Source organism: Micromys minutus, assembly GCF_963924665.1.
Source record: "Micromys minutus genome assembly, chromosome: 16".
Classification (NCBI taxonomy): domain Eukaryota; kingdom Metazoa; phylum Chordata; class Mammalia; order Rodentia; family Muridae; genus Micromys; species Micromys minutus.
In genome coordinates, this window is record NC_137985.1 from 10987643 (window position 1) to 11012334 (window position 24692).

General features: G+C 45.2%; 1 protein-coding gene across 2 annotated transcripts in view; it reads right to left on the minus strand.

The window, feature by feature from the left end:
* The window catches only part of AMOTL1 (angiomotin like 1), a 117506-nt gene extending 93054 nt beyond the window's left edge, over positions 1-24452 (minus strand). For both annotated transcript variants that reach the window (XM_080930097.1, XM_080930096.1), the window contains exons 1-2: positions 24316-24452; positions 7855-7981 (exon numbers count right to left, since the gene is read on the minus strand). In XM_080930097.1, coding sequence (XP_080786223.1) covers positions 7855-7963 — 109 coding nt within the window. In that variant the 5' untranslated portion in view covers positions 7964-7981; positions 24316-24452. The remainder of the gene's footprint in view (positions 1-7854; positions 7982-24315) is intronic.
* Positions 24453-24692: the final 240 nt, after the last annotated feature.

The window sequence follows — 24692 nt, forward strand, 5'->3', positions numbered from 1 at the left end:
TCTGGGCTCAATCAGCATGCCTGCCACGGGGTCTCATGCAGGACTTGGAAACACTTTAATATAAACTGTCCAGTTTTGGCTACTCTCGGTCTCTGGTGCTCTTATGAAGTGGAACCTTCATTTCTCATATCCTCACATCTAAATTTCCTCTGCTATCCAGCCTAGCAACCACTCCATGTTTTTCTGGTTCGTTTTCCCTCCTGCCCTCTTAGTTTACGAATGAACCACCTGTCCTGATAGAAAGCCGGTTCCCCTGAGGACAGACCCAATTGACATGGTTTCCCCCTTTCCATCTAAACTGACGCTCTCCTTTGTCCCAGGCTGTTCCCACTGAAGGTGCTGATTCCTGTGTTAATTCTCACTTCTTCGACTTCTCTCTCCAGGTGCCATTTTCTTTCTTGGCTGCCCATTTACAAAATAATTCATCAAAAAAAAAATGTTAGAGTCATTCTTCCTTTTGTTCTCCCAAGCTGGTCAACAAGTTTCTGTGTTACTTTTTTTGTGTATTTACATTTCAAATATTATCCGCTTTCCTGGTTTCCCTTCTGGGACCCCCATCTCATCCACTCACCCCTGCTTCTATGAGGGTGCTCTCCTTCCCACTCACCCAGTCCCACCTCACCTTGACTTTCCCCTGCACTGGGGAATCGAACCTTCACTGGCCCAAGGGCCTCTCCTCCTATTGAAGCCAGACAATGCCATTCCATGTGCAGCTGGAGCCATGGGTCCCTCCATGTGTGCTCTTTGGTTGGTGGTTTAGTCCCTGGGATCTCTGAGGGGGTCGGTTGGTTGATACTGTTATTCTTCAACCTCTTCAGCTCCATCAGTACTTTCTCTAACTCCTCCATTGGGGTCCCTGTGCTCAGTCCAATGGTTGGCTGTGAGCCTCTGACTCTGTATTTGCCATGCTCTGGCAGAGCCTCTCAGAAGACAGCTATAACAGACTCTAGTCAGCAAGCACTTCTTGGCATCCACAATGGGTTTGGTGGCTGTATATGGGATGGATCCCAGGGTAGGGCAGTCTCCTGATGGCCTTTCTTTCCATCTCTGTTCCACACTTTGCTCCTGCATTTTCTTTAGATAGGAGCCATTCTGGGTTAAAATTTTGGAGATGAGTGGGTGGCCCCATTCCCCAACCAGGGGACCTTGCCTAACCTCTGGATGTGGTTTCTACAGATTCTTCCTCCCCTTTGTTGAGCATTTCAGCTACTCTCATCCCTGTTGGGTCCTGAGAGCCTCTTGTTTTCCTGGTGTCTGGGACTTGCTGGTGGCTACCCCCAGTTTCCTACCCCCCATCAGCCTTTATTTTCTATAAAATATGATCATGTCACCTAATAACTGGTTGTTGTCAGGGCACAAGTTAATTCAGGAAATCCAAGGGGAGAGGTGACCTGCTGTAAAGATCGAAGAGGTATTGGTTCTTGCTGGATATGATGTGCTAATGGGATCTCTTTGTTCACTAACCAGTTTTAGTTATCGTTATAGAAAGAAGTCAGCATAATCTATATTCCAGTTAAGGGATCGTAGTGGCCCTTGGCTTGTGTTGCTGCATGGAAACAGCCTTCCCTATGGTTTAAATATGATAACCCAAAACACGTGTATTGGAATTATGACCCCCAGGTTCTTGTGTTCACAAAGAAGGCCTCTGAGAAGTAATTAGGATTTGGTGAACTTATGAGTGGGGCTCCCATGGTGACATTCATGGCTTCCTAAGAACTAAATCTGAGCTGACACTCATGCTGTGTCTCCATGTGGTACCCTACATCATGTTAGGGTGCAGCAAGAAGATCATCAGATACTGAGCACACGCCTACAACCTTCACTTGGGCGTCCCAGCCTCCAGAACCATGAAGCAAAGAAGCTTTCATTATTTACTACCCAGTCTCCAGTGCTTTGTTATAGCAATGGGAAGCTGATGGAAATACGGTGTAACAAATGTTCCACAGAGTGATTAGATTTGGAGCCTGCCAAGCTGTCCTGCCAAACTGCTCTAATCCGCAGCGGGCTTGATTTATTGTTTAAATGTGTGGATTGCAAACCAAGGCCCTTCCTCCCAGTGCTTCAGTTGCTTGCATTCCCCAGTCAGCTGGAAGCTAATGAGAACACATTTTCCTTGTTTCAATATTTGCTACTAAAGAACTTTTCTGGAATTATGTGGCTCCAATTTTCTGTGTTTTATGATGGAAACATTATATATACTTTGGTAACTGAAAGGGTGTTTATGCCAGGCATGGCAGTATATGCCTGTAATCCCAGTACTCTGGAGGCTGAGGCAGGAAATTATGAGTTAGAGGCCAGTCTTGACTATGAAGAGACATCCCATCCCTAACAAACAAGGCTGTTCATTGGGAATTTGCTGTGCTTTTAAGGCTGTGTCAGATCTGCAGATGCAGAGAGGACTGATGCTGACTCTGACTATTTCCCTACCTTCCATTTCTCTTTCTATTTCCTTATGTGTCAGTGAGTATGTGTGTGTCTGTGTGTCTGTGTGTGTGTGTATGCTCATGTGTCTTTGCATGGGTGTGTCTGTGTCTGTGTGTGTGTACATGCGTGTGCACCTAAGGCTGATGTCAGCAGGCATCCTCCATCACCCCTCTGCCTTATTCAATGAGGCAAGGTCTCTTAGTCAAACCCAGAACTCACTGTACAATTAGTCTCACTAGTAGTTTTCTCTGGAGCTCTTCTATCTTGTCTGGATTTCTGAGTCTGGAATCATGGCAGGCTGATTCATCCAGCCTTTAGGTGGGTTCTTGGAATTTGAACTCTGACTCTCACAGATGATTGGCAAGCACTTAACCACCGGCTCCCTAGCCCTTTCCTGTCACTTTGTAACAACTGCAGAGGACCTTGCAGGTTCCTGTGGCCACACAGCAAGTACTTACTCTATACAATGATGGTTCTGGCACATCAGTGAGTTCTAATAAACACTGCACAGTCAATGGGCTTACACCTCCGCTGTCAGTTATGAATGGGGACTCTCGGGAATGACAACTCTCATGCAAAGGCTCGACTTCCTGAAAACAGTACTTTTCTCACTAGATTGTTGGGAGAAGCCAAGCGGGTGTGGTGTCTGTCAGCTGAGTGCTGACTAAATCTTCCTAAATCTTCCTTCTCCTGCACGGGGCTCACAGCGCTCCAGAGTGCTACCTTCCTGTGTCCCACGTGGAGGGTGGCTGTCCAGGCTCCTGTGGTCAGCAAGAGGAAGCCCCTGCTCCTAATTCAAGGGCAGCAGTATTGAAAAGCTGGACACATCTGGAGAAAGCAGGAAAGAGAATCTTTCCATGGCTTGGGCAAGGGTTTCTATAAAAGTAGACTAAGGATGTGTCTCACAGCCATTGTCACTGTCACCCCCATACAAGACAAATCCAACAGGTCTCTAGAAGGTAGCTTATAACCCTCCTCATAGCTTAATATTATTTATTCTCCAAAGCTGTTAAAATCTGTATTAGACAAGACTATATCTCTAGATCCACGTAAAGGACACTTCAGCCCACACATGGACAAAGTCCACTTCCCTTCTATCCCAATCCCTCTGTAGCCTGAAATACAGCCCAGATTTTTATATCCCTGGAAGTTATCTTCGGAACATATTCAAAACTGTGTTTGGTGTCTCAAGCATGTACGCTCATGACTAAGAAGGCTCAGATAGGAGGATTCCAAATTGAAGGTCAACCTGAAGGGCACATTGAGTCAGAGGTTGGCCTTAAACCCGTTTCATAGAACCAACAAATGTGTATATGAATTGTGAAAACAAATTGAGTGTGATGGACACAAAGGCTAAGTTGTGCTTCTACACACAAAATAAAGACTGCTTTTAAATTAAAGGCAATGGGACTGGAGAACTGGCCCAGAGGTTAAGAGCACTGACTGTGCTCTTCCAGAGGTCCTGAGTTCAGTTCCCAGCAACCATATGGTGGCTCACAACCATCTGTAATGAGATCTGATGCCCTCTTCTGGTGTGTCTGAAGACAACTACGGTGCCCCTGCCCCTGCCGAGGACAGTGTGCTGCTGGTGGTTTTGGCAACAGCACATCTTCTCATGTGTAGCCTGTCTCCCATCCACAAATCTGAGAATAGGATGACAGACGCCAGATGCCAAGGACAAACACAAGCCCACCCACCCAGAGGTTTGTTTTAATTGATGACTGATTACCTCTTGGGGTAAAGTGACCCAAGTGACATTCCTCCTTAGGGTTTAATGTCCTTTCCTTTTAGCATAATCTTTCTTCAGACCCTTGATGAAAAGGAGGAAGAAAACACAGTTGGTCTTCCCTCCCCAAACCTCAATTTATAAATTTGAGAAATTTATAAATTTAAATAAATGAACTTTGTAAGTGGGGTAGGAAATTCCACACCTGAAAAACAAAACAAAGCAAAAACTCCACAACTGTTACTCTTGGCACAAACTGCAAGGATTCATTTTGGTAAAACACTAAGAAGGTCTCTAAAATGCCTAGTATCTGCACAAGAGAGCTGCTAACAAAAGCAAGCCGCCCTTAAAAGGTACAACCAATGTGCAGTGTCCAGCCCCTCCCCCAGTCCCTTCGCTAAGTTTGGTACAAAGATAAAGCTTTAAAAGGCTCAGCACTCAACACCATAGCAGAGGAAAGAAGCTCAGTCAAGATGTTCCTAGAAGATGTCTGCAGACAGGAACCAGAATGAAAAATGATTCCAAAAATACACACAGAGAAAGGGCCCTGCAGAGGAAACTCACACACTTCCCGCTCACGCTCAGCTGGACCTACTGAAACCAGACAGAAAAGCCTGTGTTGGGATTAGGGGCAAATGCACTTAGAGTAACTGAAATCCACAGCCAAGCTTTTAAAAAGCACAGCGCCCAGGAAGAATGGTACGGATGCTAATGTGCAGCAGACTCTGTGGTCCCACACTTCACCCCAGCATCCTGGATCCAAGGGAGAACTGATCTTTCAAAGAAGCCATGGAGCCTTCCTGAATGCCTCTCTGTCTACATTGGCATGGCTTCCTCAAGAGGTCACCTTGGCAGTCAACATGGTGTGCCTGGGGCAGGGACAGGCAGAGGCCTGCTCTCTAGGCCTGGCTTTTTCTTGGTAAGACTCCACATGTTCCTTTGCCGAGCCCTTCTCTATGAAATGGACATACTCAAACAGGACATCCAGGGTAATAGAGCCGCTTCTCTGTTCGACCCCAGGGAGTATGCAAGATACAGAGCATCAGTAGTCCAGAGGAGTGAAGAGGCTGGAGCAACTGGCAGGGAAATCAGACAGGAGAGAGTCCTGGGCTATAAAGACTCGAGTCCCCAGGAAGGCCTGCTGCTGTTCACTTCACCAGAAATGGCCACCTCCTTCCTTCTCCGCCAAGATCGGCTTCTCCTTGGCCCTGCGGCACCACAAGGGAAATCTTTGTGTTTTGATAACCGCAGTAAGACCTTAGCCGCTGACCTTCTGTGATTTGCCTGCCTCGTGCTGACAGGCTGGACTTCCCAATCTTCCTGCCTCTCCCCTAAGGAGGAATGCAAACAGGGGGTGGGGGAAGTCCCCAGCCGTCACCCCAAACAGCTGAGTGAGCACAGCTAGAAGAAGAAAAGCTTTGTGGGTACTAAATCCCAGATCGTAGCCCAGGCCAGAGCAAATTGTACTGTGGCCCTCAGAGGCAGAGCAGAGGCCAAACACTGTCATTCTCACGTTTTATGTGTCAGTGACTACATATGATTTTGTTCAGAAAATATGCTTCCGGTTGTAAAAATAGGTTTGAAACCCCGCTGGGTCAGGTCCTTTGAAGAATTTGAAGGCATGTAGGAAACAAGAACCAAGGAGAGGGACTTTCCTTTGGAAACTCCTTATCACCTGGCCACTGCCACCACACACACACACACACACACACACACACACACACACACACACACACACACACCCTGGGCTCAGAATGCTGTATGGACCTGCCTGAAGGTCTGTGACTCAGGATGACTGAGCCTTACTAGCAGAGACTGAATTTTAACAAGGACTCCATGAAGCCCGGAACAGAGCCCTAAGGCCCTCACACAGCAACTTTTTCTCTCAAATGTCACCAGAAATGCAAATCCCACCCTGGGATCAGGCCTCTAAGCTGCCAGCAGCCTGCTGTGGTGGGGTTAGAGGGTGATTGTCCAAGCAGAAGACCCTGAGGCCTTGCGATGTGTAAACAAAGACAGATGTATGCCCCGCCCCCACCCCACCCCTAGAGCGGTTCTGCCTCTACTCAGTTCTTTTCTCTGCCATCTCAGATTTCACAGCAGAGTGAAGGGTGGTCGCAGTGACTGGAATGGGATGCTGATTGCCAGGCTCCAGGCTCAGCTCTACAATTTATGGCTGAATGACTCTGGGCAGTTACTCAACACTTCCGGCCTCGTTTCTTCATTCATCACCTGAGAATATTTTTTTTTTTTTTGATAAGAATTGTTTGAGATGTCTATATCTATTCAAAAAGGAGTTAGCCAGGAAACCACATATAACTAATAAATTAACTTTTGTAATTTACTCAGTTCAGACTCAGCTCTGCCACAGAGGGTTTGGCACAGTTGGTTTTCCCACCATTTCCAGACTTCTCCAGGCTCTGCTTTATAGGTTATGCACCAACCTCTGCCCAGGTCCTCTGAGGACCCCCAGTACCAGCTGCCCACAAGAACTCTCAGGTTCCAACCAGGCTGGGCATTGTCACTGTTGTCTCCTCCATCCCTGCAGACACCCAGTTTCTCAGCTCCACTGTGCTGGGTACCATCAGCTTCCGAAACTCATCAGATACCTGAGAGCTGGGTTCCTCTGTGGGCAGCGTGGGCGGCCTCAGCAAGGGTCTACCGCCCTCGGATGGCTAGCCTTGCCCCAAGGACTGCAGGGCTGTGAGCCTACAGAGGGCTGTGACAGTGTGGTCACAATAAGCATGGCCATACCCACGTTACCATGGTAACTGAGTCTTACCATTCTAAAAAAATCTAGAGTTGATGATTCTATCTCGAGGCACCAGTGAGTCCCGCTGACTTCTGTTCTCCCCACTATCCTTCAGGCCATTGGCTGAGATGCTGTTCACACTCTGAGAGCAATGGGAAGGGACCGGTGGGTGAAGAAGGGGAGGGTGTTGACAGGAGCAAAAGTATTCTCTCAAAGGCACAGATACTCCAGGGCCCATCCATCACACACTCATTGCCAGCCATTCAGGGGCTGCCTGCTGAGCGGGTATTGCATGCAAAGGTCTGTGGCTTTTGTAATAGGCTGCAACAGTGTTTCTTCCCTCAGAGCATATGATGCTCCTTTCAGAACAGTGGTCTTTAGCCTTCCTAACTGTGCAGCCCCGTCAGACAGTTCCTCAAGTTGTGCTGACCCTCAGCCACCACTGCAGCCATTATTCTCGTTACTACTCCATAACTAATTTTGCTAATGATATGGACCTTAATGTAAATATCGGTGTTTACTGATGATCTTGGGTGGCATCTGTGAAAGAATCGGAGGGGCGTAGCTCTGTCCTCTGCCCGGGTGCTTGCAGCAAAGCTGGAGTCCAGTGCCTGATACACAGGGTGAGTGCCATGATATTGGCTCATCTAGTGAGGACTAGAGGAAATGGTAATCCACCGCACTGCTGGTCCCCCACTCTGCACAACAAACATTCTCAATCCTAGTTTCCCAGGGCAACTGCTTCTTCTTAAAGTAACACAGGTAACGACGTGTACATTCAGGATCTCAATGTAGGTCTGTTTGACGTCTAAGCCCACATTCAGTATTCTGCACACAGCTGCCCTTGAAAAGTCAACAGTTCCGGGCACACAGGAAGCACAGACAGGCTGACACAGTGAAGGACAGGAATGGGAGAGACCATGAGAATCAGCATCAGGAAACGTGGCCATACCTGCTCTGGTGTTGGGGAAATGGTGATCCCCAGTGTGTGACAGCCAGCTTCCTTCCTCTAGGGCCCAGTTTCCACTGAGATCCATGCTTCCACCTAGCCCCTCGTGCATGCAGCTCTCATCAAACGCCTGAAAGACATAAAGAACAGAAATGGGTATGGACTACTGCTCACACCCTCCAGGAGAAGAAGGCGTCTCAGTTCAAAGTGACAGTTTACGGTCTGGACTAGTTAACTTGCAGCCTTATTGCAGAGCTATGAATCTAGCCTGAGAGTGGGGTGCCTTAAGTCCCCAAGCCACATTTCTCTGTCCACTGGGAAAGAAATGCTCTCAAGCAAAACTTGTCACACCGCATCCTGGGCGAAGAACTTTCTTTTTACTCTCATTCTTCGTGTATGTTACTGGCTCCTAGAATTTCAGGGAAAGGGGGAGAATAGAAGTAGGAAGAGGGAGTTAGGAGGTAACATAGAAGAAAGAAGGAAAGCAGAAAGATAAGACGGAAGGAAGAGAGAATACAGTCATACACACATACATATACTCATACACATACACACATATACATATACATTATACATACACATACACATACATACATATACATTATACACACACACACATATATATATGAAAAACAGACCAAAATCATCAAATTAAAAGGCTATAACTCTCTCTATTACACACACACATGCACACACACAAATATATATTACAGGCTTCAGTAATGGGGAAGAGTATTGCGGGACCCCAGGGAGAAATTCCACTTTCATTTGCCATGCCAATAGGAAGGCTGTGTCACAAGGATGCCAGGCTTTCATGAAAAGCCAATCACCACACTAACGACCCTTGAGAAGGCCCTCCTGGGAAATAAACTGCATCTTTGTTGATGACAACTTATGGCCAAACTTTTGCCCACATTACAAAGCAGTGTTTCTAACATTGTGCAAGGAACCGGGCCTCAAATAAAAGTGGTTTATGAATAATTGAACATAGCTGAGTAACACATCTGTGAATGTGGCAAATGGGAGCTCCACTGTGGCAGAAACCCCGAGGCCTGATTGGATGGGCACAGTTGATGGTTTGCAGTAATCAGACCAGATAGCTTGGTTTGATCTGTAAAATGTCCAGAATGCTGTTCAGAGCCACCCTGTGGGTCTGAACACAGCCTGCACAGCTGTAGCCAGAGCAGGTCAATTGCTGCTTTCTGGATACAGTGCTTCTTGGAGTTGCACCAAGCAAAAGTCTCAGATGAAGCACCAAGGCTGATAAAAATTGTGGTGCACTCAGCAGACAGCTCACCAGAAATCTATGTTCAGTCTCAAGGTCTTAGAAGATAATTCTGAACAAGAGTAAACACAGTAGCTGATGACAACTCTGGACTCCAGAAGCCAGAGCTCATCATGGCCTAGCATTAACTTTGACCTCTGAACAAATACCTTTATCTGGACTAAAATTTCCCACTCTTACTAAAAGAATCAAGATGGTGTCAGAGGGTGATCCAGGTTCCCAAGGTTTGCAGACTAGAATATTTTGCTTTTATAAATGTGTTTTGAATGATGATAGCTCATACAGGCTCATATATTGGAATGCCTGGTTCCCAGCTGGTGGAACTGTTTGGGAAGGACTTAGGAGGTGTAGCCTCATTGGAGGATGTGTATGACTGGGGGTGGGCTCTGAGGTTTTAAAATCCCATGCTATCCCCACACCCCTTTCTCTGCCTTCTTGCTCATGGATCCGATGAGCTCTCAGCTACGGCTCCAGTGTCATGGCTGCCTGCCTGCTGCCAAGTTACCAACCATAAAGGTCATGGACTTCAATCCTCTGGAACCAGAATCCCAATAAACGCTTTCTTTTGTAAGTTGACTTGGTCATGCTAGCTTTCCACAGCATAAAAAAGCAAGACACAAAGGCAATCTCTCTCTTGTGTCAGTGAACTGAGGAAGCTGCATTATTTGTTCTTTGACTAGCTAAGTGTGTAATAGGCAGCCAACTGAGCTAGAGGGTGTCTACTATTGAGCAAGAGGCATTCTCTGTGCAAAACTAAAAATGTAAGTCAAGTTGGGCAGCATAAGCTGTAATTTCAGCACTTGGAAGATGAACATAGGAGCATCAATTGTTCAATGTCATTATACAGTTCAAAGTCAGCTATACAGAAAGTTCCAGACCAGCCTGAACTGTATGACATATCCTTAAAACAAAACTAAATTAAAAATTGAAAAGTTTCTAGAATAATATAATCTGAGTCATGTCCATAATGGTCTTGCTTAATTGACTGAAATAAATATATAATGTTTATATCCTTGTTGATCATCAAATAATATTAGTAAACTAATAATCCCGAAAAGACTTTATTTACAACAGACTAGAAATTCCAAATCACTTTATCAATCCTTGTGTATCCCTGAGGAGTTGAAAATTCCAAGAACTTTGTTTGATTTTTAATTACCCCTCAGAGAGCAGGCCCACTAATGTAGACAGCCCTGAATTTCTTTCAGAGTTAGATTTGTAAGATGCTGTCTTCTGAATATGTGGGCTTAGACTCAAGCCCATGAATAAATTTTAGCCATCTGCACATTTTAGGTTTCTTTCTGTAGACCCCACTGATATGTCTTGACACCCAAATTTCACACCTCAGCTTAGAAAAGCTAAGCATCACATATGAAGTGAAATTGAATAACTCAAACATCATGTCACATCTATTACTGTAACTGTACCACTATCCCTTGGGTCCCAGAAAGCCCCGGGGTTAGTCAAAAAAAAAAATTCTAGAGTTTAGAAAATAGTTTCCAAGCCTGTGTCCATATGAAGAAACTTATCCGGAGTTTTCTCTAGGTATCTAACTTGTTCCCAAGTAAAAATCTCAAAGATTAAACTAAAATGTAAGGAAGCCTCACTAATCCAGTGACAAAGCAAATGTTCCAGCTATGAGACCCGGGATCGAGGACTGTGTTAGATAGCGTGGGACAGCAGGTACAGTGGTATGGATACCTAGAGCTTAGCTGTCCTCTGTAGAAGTGAGCCACCTGCACACATGAGCACTGGGGACTGTGAGATGCTGGGATGCTGAGCACAGACTTGCTGTGTAATAAATACTGGTTAAGAGAAGGAAGGGGTAAGTAAGGTTTATAACGGGGTCTGGATTCTAGCCAAGCATTCCGTCCCCTTAGACTCCCGAAGGAGACATGCTGACCTTGATGTAAGGTGAGCCCGCTGAGTGTATGGGGTTTTGCACCGTCACTCCGTGACACTGACTCCTCGCCTCTTGCTTGTGTGCCTCCTGAGTGAGGCAATGTCCCAGCCACTCAGGCCAGAATCCCAGCCAACCGTGGGACTGATCATGTTCACATCAAGCCAACCACTGGCCTTTGGGGATTCTCTGACATTGAGTCCATCTGTGTTGGTTCTCAGTTCCTCCACTGCACTCACAGCAGTGTGTCCCTGCTCTGTCTTCCCTCTGTCCTGTTAATCACACTTTTGCTGTAGCAGGTGCTTTTGAAACCTATCTGATGAACTCATTTCCCAGTTGAGTGGACTCATTGTTCTGAGGAGAAAGTGAGGACTATTCAGTGGTGCATACAGGATCCCGCTATGTCTGGGTGTGTACAGCTCCTGAATAGACTTCCTCCGTGGTCCTCTGCATCTGCGTTCATACGTACATTCATACACCTTGAGTCGGGCTTTTGGCTGATCACCATCCTCTATTCTAACCACATTCTACCTATCTCATATTTTGACCTGGTCATGTGCTCCCAGAGGTTTCCGCCAGCTCCCTGCCCCTACTGCCATTAATGACATGGTGTTACAATTCTACTCATGTGTCTGAGAGGTTCGGCTTAATGTTTACTCACTTAGAACAGAGACCGACCGTGTCTTGTTTGTATTGGTATGCTTACATTTTCACAGTGGCTGTCACAGAGTAAATGATTCAGATATGTTGAACAAACAGATACACTCAGGAGGGAAGGAGTGTGTAGTCGTATTTGGTATGAGCCGATCTCAGTTTAGCAAGTCTCTTTGAATAGCACTCTGTCTGCACACTCACCCACGACTTCTGTTTTGACAATTTTTCCAACTAAGCACACCATATCTACCTCTGCTTCTATCTGGTCTTATCTGGCTTATCTGGCTGAGAACTCCTTTACCCATGATCCCACTTAAGCTTGCATATCTGCCCACCTGCTTGGCATGTCTGATTACCTGTGTAGACACAAACCTCCATAAACCAGCCAAGTCATACTTATAGTCCTAGTCACCAGGGTCATTTATGATGTTGTGAACTTGACCTAAAAATACAACTCAGAAGAATCCTGCCTGTACTTTGATAATTTACTTTGCTATCCTGGGGTTCCATCTGTGAAGAAATTCATTAGCTACAAGTACAGTGTTTGGAGAATCAGGTAGTATATTCTGTTGTTAAGGGATTTAAACAACTACTGGTTCTAAGGAATGTAGACCTGACCATGGGAGGCAGGACTACTCGCTGATAACTTCACCCACTCAGTTGATAGTTACTTAGACAATCTTTAGAGTGACTCCCATGTCCTAGCTACTGGACTAAAATGGAGCCAAGAATAGATTTTTGTTCCCTTTCTTGAGGGAAACATGTCTGGACACATCACCATAGGACAATGTAACAAGTAGAAACATGAGACACACACACAGGGAAACACAAGTATTTGCAAAGAGCGGGTTCTAGAATGGTGAAGATGATCTGGAGGTCTTAGTTCAACCCTTGCCTTCTTAGCTCCCTAGCAAATGCTGTTCAACCTGAGCTGAAGCCCCAGAGATGCTGAGCTCCCTGAATTTCTAGCTCATTCACTGCATCTGTGAACACCTGTCAAGCAATTCATATGTAGATTTTCAACAAAAGACTGATAATGTCCTGCATTCTGAACTGTTTCAGCCCTTTCTGGACCTTGTTCTGTCCTTGAAAGGATGTCTAAAGGTGAGATGCATGTCTTTCCATAAAGAGCAAGATCTCATCCAGTTCTGGTGTTCTCCATGCTTGCAAACCTAGGCCTGCTTCTTCGATGAACCAGGAGTAAAAGTTGATGGTTACATAAATGTATATGGTCCCACGCAGAAGCTGTAGGAAGCAACTGACTGAAGCAGGAAAGAGGAGGAGGCCACAAGACAAGAGTTAGTCTCCTTTACCACTCAGTTCTCAAGCACCTAAGACCCAAGCTTTGATGTCAAGGGCAAAGTGTCATTGCTGACCTTTGAATGCTGAATGGTGGTCAGTTTCCCCTTTGGGCAACCTCAGGGGTTTATTCTGATGAGTTCCAACATCTAAACTTGGAAAATCCTTTCCCATCTAGCTCAGAATAACCCAAATATAAAAAAAGAGACACTTGGACTCTTAATATTCAAAAGATATAATTCAGTAGCACTATGTGAACAAGTACTGTGAAGACACTGTTTTGGATGCATAAAAGGGCAAGGATCCTCCTCTCTGTGTCTGAAATGCTTGACGTCTGAGCATTGATCCAATAATTCGGTGCTTCTTATTCGTGTCTGAGAATCCTCTCAGCATCATAGAACTTGGAAATTTTAATAACTTAAAAAACATTATTTCAAACTAGCTTTTCCAAATGGGTAGGGTGTTTCCAAAGCTATGGTATAATTTATTGATGTTACTATTTTAAGTGTGTCAATAAATAATTTATACTGCCACTCACTAAGGAGCTATGGCAACAGACATATTTTTAGGACGCATAATGAAGTTAAAAGTTAGGAGGTCCTCTACTGACCTCAGGTGCTGGTCCGTGGGGAACCAATTCAGGATGTCTCCATCAGGACCATCCATGCAGACTGAACTTCATGCTCCTCTCACAAGATGATGGTCTATCACGTTAAGGCCACCCTCGCTCCCACTACGTTCTTGCTGGAAGCATACTGAGACGCTAGCTCAGGTTGGGATACTACACCCTCGGCTGAGAAACTCAATTCCTCACACAACACCGGCAAACCTGCAGTGGTAACCACAGATCTGTCACCAGACCCACCATCCTGGCAGCTCAATGTCCAGGTACAAATTGATGAACAAAGAAAAATAAGAGTGTGAAAAGACTCAGGTTAATGTATTGGCCCAGCACAAGACTTTCCCCCAGACTCGGTTTCTCCAGTGTGTGAAAGAGGGCTCACAATGTCTCATCTCCCTTCCTGAGCGCAATGTGAGAAAAACTGACATCAGCTATAGAACATGCAAAACAATACACAAACATATAGCAGCTCGCTGTCTTAGCAAATTCATTTATAGACATCACTCCATAGTCATTGTTGAGATTTTATCTTGGCTGCTGAAGCTGTGAGATAACAAGCCCGTGGGAGGCAGGTAAGCATAGTGGTTAGCAGCAGGGACTTTGGGGATAGCTCTGAAGCTAAATCTCAGTCATAGCAGTGGTCTTGGGCAAGCTAACCTGAAGAGCCTGATTATTTTCATTTCTAGCATTGGGTCACAGCATATCCTTGTCAGGTCATTGTAGTAATCAACTGAGAAATGTCTGTAATGTGCCCAGTGGAAATCCTGACCACATTAAAACAGTCAACCACTGATGGTAGCCATTGTTCTTGGTTGTCATTGGTAACACTTGAAGAGTATCTTGGTTCTTTTTGTTCCACCTGGAGTGGGCATGAACTGTAAGGAGCATTTGAGGGCGGTCACTGGTCTCCATGATGGCTCCGTTGGCTGATGGAGAACAAGAAGGTCACTGGAAAAAGTGGGTAAGAGTGCAGCTGTCCCCTGTGCCAGTTCCCGGAGGGAGAAGGAAAGCAAGCCAACAAAGAGAAGCCAGCAAAGAGCACCAGAGGTGAGGAGACAAAGGAGCAGAGCAAGAGCTTTCTGGGGAAGAGCCATAAACAGCGGCGACTGGCCACAGGTGCGGGAAACCACTGCAGAGGATTAACTGTCTTAGAGAAGGCACCAGGATGAGGCTGGGGAGACTAAGAGCCAGATGAGATAAACTGTCACAGCTCTGATTACAAACCAAGAATAGAGTGTTGGCAAGAATGGAGCCCGAGGTTTCGGTGCATCTTGAAAGACATATTTGAGTCAGAGGGGAAAAAAACAGCCCTATGAGGTTCTTAGATAATTTTAATTGTCTAACTGCTGCATGCATTAGCAAGCTCAACTGTATATAACAGAATGGTTTAAATGCAAACGGAATGGTTTAAACCACAGCCATCCATGTCTAGCAGTTCTGGAGAATGAGGAATTCTAGAGGTGCCATCTGACTAGTTACATGCCACAAAGAGGGGTCTTTGCCACTACACCCTTCATCTCACAAAGTGGGAAGAGATGGGAAGCCTCTGTCTCTCCTCCTCTTCTTGCAAGGAGCATCATTATCCCAAGCATCCTACTTATGCCTTCATATGACTCCCCCACTCTTCAAGACCCCACTTTTAAATACCACCACCTGGAGGCTTAGATCTTTGCTATACAAATTTGAATTTGGAGAGAAACAAACATTCAACTTGAGTGTACTCATTTAAATTTTTTTTAATTAAAAAATTTTCAAGCACTGGGTTGGGTGGAGAGACGCTGTTGTAGGTACACACAAGATAGAACACACAAACACACACATACACACACATGAACACCATATTGATACATGGAGGCCAACGCTGGTCAGGAGAACAGCGTCTCTCCACCCAACCCAGTGCTTGCAAACGGCTCACCTCTCTAGGCAGGTTGCTCTCTAGGCAGGTCATATACACTGGGGCTGATTTCATGCACGGCTTGGCTGGGCTGTTCATGACACATGTTCTAGCCACACGAAGGAAACCCACCTTTCTGCTACTTTCTTCCTTCAATCACGTGGTGGCTTGATCATCCTGTTTCTGCTGCTGCTACCTTCCCTCGGGCCCTGACAATCATAGGGACACATACGTCCCCCAAAATTCCTATAGTCACCCAGTGCCGAAAATCACCAAATCAGAGGCAGACCATTGTGAGCTCTGCCAAGCATATGTGTGAAGAATATGGAGACAGGACCGGTCAGGATGGAGAAGGCATCAGAAGAGATGTACAGAGTAGAACAGAGAGGGGAACAGCTACCCACACTGGGAATCTACCCCCATCAGGGAGGAGTATTAGGTGGAAAGAAAGCCAGACAGGAGAGTTCTTCATTCAACCTTCTTTGAGACCAGGCTTCCAGCCATGTCGTTAGAACAGATTGGCTCTCCAAATAATGAATTCCTACTTTCTGGTGCCAGTCACGGTGTGGGAATACCCCACTGTTGACTTTTGGTTTGATTTCTCAGGGTCATGGCTAGGATAAGCTCTTTACCTCCTCTTACATGGAAGGAGCTGAGTAGCTCTACCTTGGTGAAAACAAGGCCTGTCTCAGAACTGTGGATGTGCATACAGTGTGAGTACCGTTTGCCCCACCTCTTTGTGCGTGTGTTTACTTTCACATCAACACAACAGGGGAGCTAGAGAATGCACTGAATAGTCTTTCCAAGTACCCCTATCCTGAGACTACCTTGCCATGGTGGCCTTCTGGGAACCCTTAGGAGCCTCCCATGCCTCCAGCAGAATTTCCCATCTTCTGTTGCGTGTTAGAACTTTCTAGGGGATTTTAAAAATACATTAATGCACCGAATCTGAAGCAGAATATGAAATCCTGGGGGCCGACTCCAGGCTTCCATGTCTCCTAAAAGCTCCCCAGATCTCCCAGTGTGGAGGAACTGAGGAACTGAATTCACCTTCCTACAGACTTAGGTTTTGAGCAGACACTATTTTCAATTATATAAGAAATGCAATAAAATGCTTTTGCTGACTTTAAAGAGCATAGACGTTGAGTATGACTGAAAGGAGAGATCTCACTCACCAGTGACACCCCAAAAATTCCTCTCCAGAAGTAGCTGTTACCATTTCTTGTCTTCATTTCCAATAATTACCTTTGCACATGCAGATGTATATGTGAATGTGTTTATATGACACTCACCATAAGGCTGAAATAAAGCAGTGTGCCTCTGTCGCTGGAATTAACTATTTGCCAATCCCAGCACTTGGGAGGTGGAAGCAGAGGCAGGCAGGGCTCTGCAAGTTCAAGCCCATCCTGGTCTACATAGTAAGACCCCCAACTCAAAATAAATTGCGCAGTTGATTTGGTGTATGCAGAATGACATTTGCAATCAGTGGGGAAGCTAGATTGCTAAGCATACTGTGCAGTGCGGTTGCAGAGCATTTTTCTCCTCCATGTGCATATGCAGCGTTCTTTCTAAGTAAAGGAATGGGAATATTCGTATAACCCTCAAAAAGCTAACAAAATACAGGTTATACTGTGGAGCCACTTAGCCACGAAAGCAAATTAGCACTGTAAGAACTTCTTATGACTGAAAATCATGTTGATTTATAAAATATAAGGCAGTTCATAGACAGAGTTCAATTATAAAAGGAAGGCACACACATACTTAAAATCACATAGAGGAAAGGCTGGGAGGCACCATAGACTTTGAACAAGACACAGGAAAGGAAGTGAGATTTCACACTGGGGTGTGTGTGTGTGTGTGTGTGTGTGTGTGTGTGTGTGTGTGTCTGTGTGCTTGTTTGTTTGTTTTTGAGATTTTCATTATGTAACCCAGTGGGCTGTCTGGCTCTCAGGAACTTTTTTATTCCAGCCTTCCAAGTGCTATGATTACAGGCGTGTGCCACCAAGCCCAGCCCAGTTTATTTTTGACAAAGTGCAAAAGTAACCCAATGAAGAAGGCCTGGCTTTAAAAAAAATGGTGCTAGAACATTTTCACAAGTTTATACCCTCCCTCCAAATTACCTTCAATTTAACTTGACACTTTATGAAAATCAATGGAAAATAAAATCAAAGGTATAAAATGCAATATATAAAGCTACAGCTCTTTTAGAAAAATATAAGGGTAGTGTCCAAAAATTATGGTAAAAGATTAAAACTTTTAACACAGAGTACAGTATGTCCAAGAAAATGCAAGAGGCTGGGGTGTGTGTGTTTGAGGGCCATCTGGCAAAAAGGAAAACACTGATAAACTAAACTTTATGAAAATTAATTATTGGTTCTACAAAAGATTATAGTTTTGGTGAAAATATTTTCAAACATATGATAAGTGGCTTTATCTAGATTAAGTATGTATGTATGTATGTATATGTGTGTGCGCAGTAAAAGTTTTGTCAGTTAAACATGCTATTTATATAAGTACACATGTCACCGAAAGTACATACTGACAGCAAATAACCCCATTAAACCCAACAGGCAAGCAGAGATTCCAACCACAGTAATAGAACACGCCCACTTATCATAATGAGTAAAATAAGAAATAGAGATAGTTTGGCAGCAGCTTCCATTAAAATTAAAATCAGCTTCCCATAGGAATCAGATACACCACCTGTACTGATTGATCACAGAGAAGTATGCATTGGCCTTCATGCAGAAACTTGTACGTAACGGTAATGGCAGCATTGGATTGTATGTGTCCCCCACAGGTTCATGCATTTGAACTCCTGGCTTCCCAGCTGATGGAGATATTTTAGAAGGTTGTGGGACCTTTAAAAGGTGAGTGTATATAGCTGACCCCAAGAGGATCTGCCAGATCATGACAAATACAGAGACAGATGCTCACAGCCAACCATCTGACTGAGCACAGGGTTCCCAATGGAGGAGGTAGAGAAAGAACTGAAAAAGCTGAAGGGGTTTGCAACCTCATAATAAGAGCAATAATCAACCAACCAGACTCCCCAGAGCTCCCAGAGACTAAACCCCCAACCAAGGAGTACACACAGAGGAACCCACGACTCTAGCCAAATATGTGGCAAAGGATTGCCTTATCTGGCATCAGTGGGAGGGAGGCCTTTGGTTTCGTGGAGGCTCGATGTTTCAACATAGGAGGATGCTAGGGCAGTGAGGCGGGAGTGGATGGATGGGAGGGAGGTATGGAATAGGGGGTTGTGGAGAGGAAACTGGGAAGGGGGACAACATTTGAAATGTAAATAAATAAACTTGCCAATAAAAAAAAATAAAGGAAAGATGTGAGTCTCACTGGAGGTACTGGGTAACCATGGCAATTTATGACCCCACCCACTTTCTGTCTGTCCTCTGCCTCATTGACTGCAGCAATGACTGCATTTTCTCTGTCATGATGGACCGTATTCTGCAAACAGCCATCCAAACTGCTTCGTGAAAAGTAATTAATGTGTTTGTAATAAACCAAAGATAGAAACAACTTCAATGTACTCCAATGAGCCTGACGGCAAATGGCCAGCCAACTGTGGTGTATCTATTCTGAGCAATGCCACTCCCTAATGAGAAAGAATCAGCCATGATGTAGGCAAAAATTTGAGGGTCCTCAAGGTTCCACTCCAAGGGAGCAAACCCCACACTACATGAATTCCTTCCTAGCACATTTACCAAACGGCATGATACAGGCATTGTGCTTCAAGGGATTGGCAACAGCAGGAGGTGGTAGAAACAGGTTTTCAGTCATGTAATAGCTTTGTGTATTATTGGCATGGTAGTTGCATGAAGCTCAAGACATAAATTTACATAAATCACCCACATCGGAGTGCAAGCAACTGGGTCTGTGGATCGTACCAGCATCAGTGACCAAGCTCTGATACAACACTGTAATTATGCAGAATGTTAATCTGAGTAAGGCTTGGTGCAGTGGAGTCACAGACTCATAGATATATAAATATTTCATAATGAAGATGTAAAATATATGAACCAGTCATTCTTTAATAGTCAGAATGTCTGTATCAAGCTTGGTCTAGAGCTCTTGTATGACTAGGCCAGCTGTAAGCTGAAATAGGAATGCCTGCCAAGAATTAATCAATAGATTAAATTTTCATAGATTAAAATTTGGCATTTTCTGCAAATCAAAACAACCCTGAGAGTCCACCTCACACCAGTCAGAACGGCTAAGATCAAAAACTCAGGTGACAGCAAACGCTGGTGAGGATGTGGAGAAAGAAACACTCTTCCATTGTTAGTGGGATTGCAAGCTGGTACAACCACTCTGGAATTCAGTTTGGAAGTTTCTCAGAAAATTGGACATAGTACTACCTGAGGACCCAACTATACCACTCCTAGGCATACACCCAAAAGAAGTTCCAACATCTAACAAGGACACATGTTCCACCATGTTCATAGCAGCCTTATTTATAATAGCCAGAAGCTGAAAAGAACTCAGATGTTCTTTAACAGAGGAATGAATTCAGAAAATGTGGTACATTTATACAATGGAGTACTACTCAGCTAAGAACAATGTTTCATGAATTTTTTAGGCAAGTAGATGGAACTAGAAGCTATCATCCTGAGTGAGGAAACCCAGTCACAAAAGAACACACAAGGTATGCACTTACTGATAAGTGGATACTAGCCCAAAAGCCCGGAACACCCAAGAAACAATTCATAGACCTTAGGAAGCTCAAAAAGAAGGAAGACCAAAATGTGGGTGCTTTAGCCCTTCTTAGAACAAGGGCAGGAGAGATGGCTCAGAGGTTAGGAGCGCCAACTGCTCTTTCAGAAGTCCTGAGTTCAATTCCCAGCAACCACTTGGTGGCTCATATCCATCTACAGTGAGATCTGGTGTCCTCTTTGGCATGCAGGAATACATGCAGGCAGAAAACCTTACATAGTAAATAAAGCTTAAATTAAAAAATTAGGAGGGGGGAACAAAATACTCATGGGAGGCTGAGGGTAGGAGTGACTTGGGAAAAAGAGAGAAGGGGGAGAGGAAAAATGGGGGAGGATCAGTTTTGGGAGGAGACAGGGATAATAGAAAAAGGATCAATAATTTGAACAGAGATGTGTAGCAAAGGGGAATGGGGAACTGGGGGTAACCACCAGTAAGTTTCAGATGCCAAGAAAGAAAGAGGCTCCCAGGACCTAACAGGGATGAGATTAGGTGAAAGGCCCAACAAAGGGGAGGGAGAACTGTAGAGACCATATCCAGAGGTTAGGCAAGGCCCCCAGTTGGGGCATGGGGCCACTTATCTCCAAATTTTTAATGCATAAGGCCACCCGGAGACTGACCTACCTGGGGATCCATCCTATATAAAGACACCAAACATAGACACTATTGCAGATGCCAAACAGAGCATGCTGACTGGAGCCTGTTATAGGTGTCTTCTGAGAGGCTCTGCCAGAGTCTGACAAACACAGAGGCAGATGCTCACAACCAACCACTGGACTGAACACGAGAACCCCAATGAAAGAGTTAGAGAAAGAACTAAGGAAGCTGAAGGAATTTGCAACCCCATAGAAGAACAATAATATGAAACCCCCAGAGCTCACAGGACTAAACCACCAACCAAAGAGTACACATGGAGGGACCCATGGCTTTAGCCGCATAGGTAGCAGAGGATGGCCTTGTCAGGCAACAAGAGTAAGTGAGGCACTTGGTTCTGTGAAGGCCAGATTCCCCAGTGTAAGAGATTGCCAGGGCAGTGAGGTGGGGGTAGGTGGGTGGGAGGGGTGCACTCTCATAGAAGCAGTAAGAGGGAGGATGAAACAAGGGGGTTCCAGAGGGGAAACTGGAAAAAGAGATAACATTTGAAATGTAAATACATAAAATATCCAATATCAATAAATAAAAGTTGGTATTTCCAAGATATAAATAAAGGAGGTGAACTGAGTATGTACCTCTTGCTCTCCAGAGTGATGTTACCCTTCATTTGTTGTTTTGGAGCATCCTGGGTTCATGATCCCTGTCAAAGTCACCTGACCTTAATGCCTCCTTAGATGGAATTTGTGCTCCAGTGTATGTACTGTGAAGGACAAAGATTGATGTTGGGTGTCTTTCTCGATTTATTTCCATTATATTTTTTTGAGGCAGAGTCTCTCACTGAGCCCTGAGTTTACTGATTCATCTAGCCTGGTTGACCAGTAGACCCTGAAGATCATTCTGCCTTCATATCCGGGATTACAGACACACACTGCCACACCATGCTTTTATGTGGGTTCTGGGGCTTGAACTCAGATCCTCATGATGTGAGTTCTTATTTATTTATTTTTTTTAAGATTTATTTAATGTATATGAGTACACTGAAGTTGTCCTCAGACACACCAGAATTATTGACTAATTAAATTTTCCTACAAAGGTAAACACAAATAATGACCTTGGGTTTTTTTTTTTTTTGATCAACAATATCATGGGATATCTGTGGCTCTACCCAGGAATGGTGTCTGAGTAGATTAGGCTCCACTCAAGTTACCTAGTGCTGCATAAATCTGCCCTTGCCCTTGGACAACATAAATTATTATTTCCCAAGGTGGGTGGATGGGCTGAGCAGAGCAGTGCACACCTACTGTGTGAGTTCCCACATAGCTCTCTGACGACAGTGAGTGTGTCTTCGAGCCACCTGTGCCTGGGATGCCTGAGATGCCACCCAGTGAGGGCTGGCGCTATGAAAACTAGCAACCATACAGTTCAGGTTGGTTGCCCATTTCCCAGAAGCTGGTTTTGCAACAGGTCATTATGTCACTTCCCACGGTGGCTGGCTTCCCTCTGAGTGGGGGGCAGACAAGTGCAGACAGAAGCTGCAACATTAGCCCTGGTTGTCCCTCAGTGTTATCTTCTTCTGTTTTGTTGGCCAAACAGACCCCCAAGGCTAGCTCGGGTTCACATGAGAAAAATTTCTATCATTTTTCCTTGGTAGAGTAGCAAAGTGCCCATTCAGAGCAGACATCCAGATGTTTGACCAGTGAATGAATGAATGAATGAGCTTGCACTTTAAGCACTAACATGGATGTCACTCTGAAAGCCAAAGGCCTTCTGGAAGACTTCACCTGAGAGAATCCTGTATACTTCCTAGATTTCTGAGGACTTTGAACATAAATGCGCTGGGCATGAGTGTTTCCCAGTGTTTCCCTTTGTCTTCAGGCGCATAGGCACCAACTCACGCAAACCCCTGCTACACGCTCAGTGGCTACGATAGTCACCTCATTTTCTGTTTGCTTGCCCGTCTCAGTGTTCTGTGCTACCTGTCAGGCCTCACATAAGTGTCCCTCTGTGGGTGTTGCCGTGCCACATATAAGTAAACTTTGTGCGCACACGCACACGTGCACACACACATACACAGCTATTCTACAGTGAGAGGTTATAGACCTTCAGAGAAAAGAAAAAGAGAAAAATGCTAGCAGTTCTTAACTGCTCAGTTTTGGGTCTTCCACAAGTGCATGTACCTCTCTGTCCCAGTAACATAGGCCTTATTTTCATTCCAGAACAAGGAAAAGGTGTTAAATGAAGGCCACGTGGCCAAGACCAGGCTGAGGCTGGGCCATAAACTAGATAGCTCAGGGTTAAGGGTGCTGCCTGGAGCCCCAGCTACTTGGGAAGCAGACACAGGAGAATCCTCTCTGGGTTATAGTAAGCTTGAATCAAGTTTGGGCAACTTAGTGAGACCATCTCAAAATAAAAAGTAAACCCAGCTCCCAGAAGCCTGAGGCAGAAGGCTCCCTGTGAGGCCCAGGCTAATCTGGGATACAGAGCAAACTTCAGGGCAGGCAGGGTTTCATAGCAAAATCTTGTTTGAAAAACTAAAATAATCATTTTTATTATTTGGGTTGGTATTGGTACCATTCGAGATTGTTCCAAGTGCTCGTGAGAAAGAGGGCCCTGTGCCCAGAGGTGAATCTCAGTATTCCCTCGGTGGTCCTTCAGCGCCATCTCCAAATCCCATTCACCATCTACAGGCATTTCTGTGATAATCGAGGTGCCTTTATCAAGCCTTTCCAAGACTGTAAGATCTCTGCGAGTCGGTCAGTGACAAGTAACTCAGGAACAGAGCGGCAGGGAAGGTCCTCCAGTATTTGGAATTACAGGATCTGAGCACAGGTGCGAACACACACAAACACACACACACACACACACACACACACACACACACACACACCCCTCATTCCCATTTCCTTAGAAGAACTTGCACAGACAGGCACTTGCATATGATGGCTCATTTCTGCCACAAGTGCAGCCACTGTTTATGAGAGGCACCTGCATGTTGAGGCAGAGATCCTGGGCCCCTTTGTCTCCTGCTACATGCCCGAGAAAGCATTCAAGCCAGCTAAAGAACAAACCAAGGCTTGCCACAGAGCCTCTGTCCTTCTCTACCCCAAATCTGTAAGGGTTGACTCAAACACAAAACCAGAGGTCACAAAGGTTCTTGAGGAGTAGGGAGGATGTCAGTTCAACACAGGCCGCTTCTAGCTACCTCATCAATTAAAGCACAACTTGTGAGAGGCACCCAAACCCAGCCCCGCTCACAGCCCCCTGTCCACTCCTGAGGCTCAGAGTTGAATCATCCAGCCAGGGTCTACTACCCTTTCAGGTGAAGACCAAAAGGGCTTCCCTCTCCCATCCAAACCAGCATCTCCTAATTTTACTCCAATATCTCCAGGGATGCCCTCCAAAGTCCCTTGAACCCGATGTCCCTAGGTGGAAACTTACTAAAAAAAAAAAAAAAAAAACAAAAACAAAAAAAAAAAAAACATGCTTACCTGAGAGAAGGTTCTGGTGCCCAGCCGTGGGGGGGAGGGACCACTAAGTTCTAACAGCAGTGACAGCGATTCACGAATAAGTCAGCTAGTTTTAAAAGGTGACTTCATCCCTGGTGCCGTGGAGTTTAAAAAGAGCAGCAAGTGCTCCTTGACCGAGCCAACTCTGCCTCATCCGATGACTCCATCCAGAGCCACAGGCATTGCCCAGACACGCTCAGCCCTCACAAGGTGGAGCGCTGGAATCCCTCAGCTCTGTTGTTTTGGATCCTCTCAAAGTCCTGAAGCACCAATCAGTCTCCTCGGCCGGCTAAAGGGGAAGGAAGCCAGGCACTTATTTTTTTGAGCCAGGTCATTATCTCCTAAGAATCCAGCTGGGG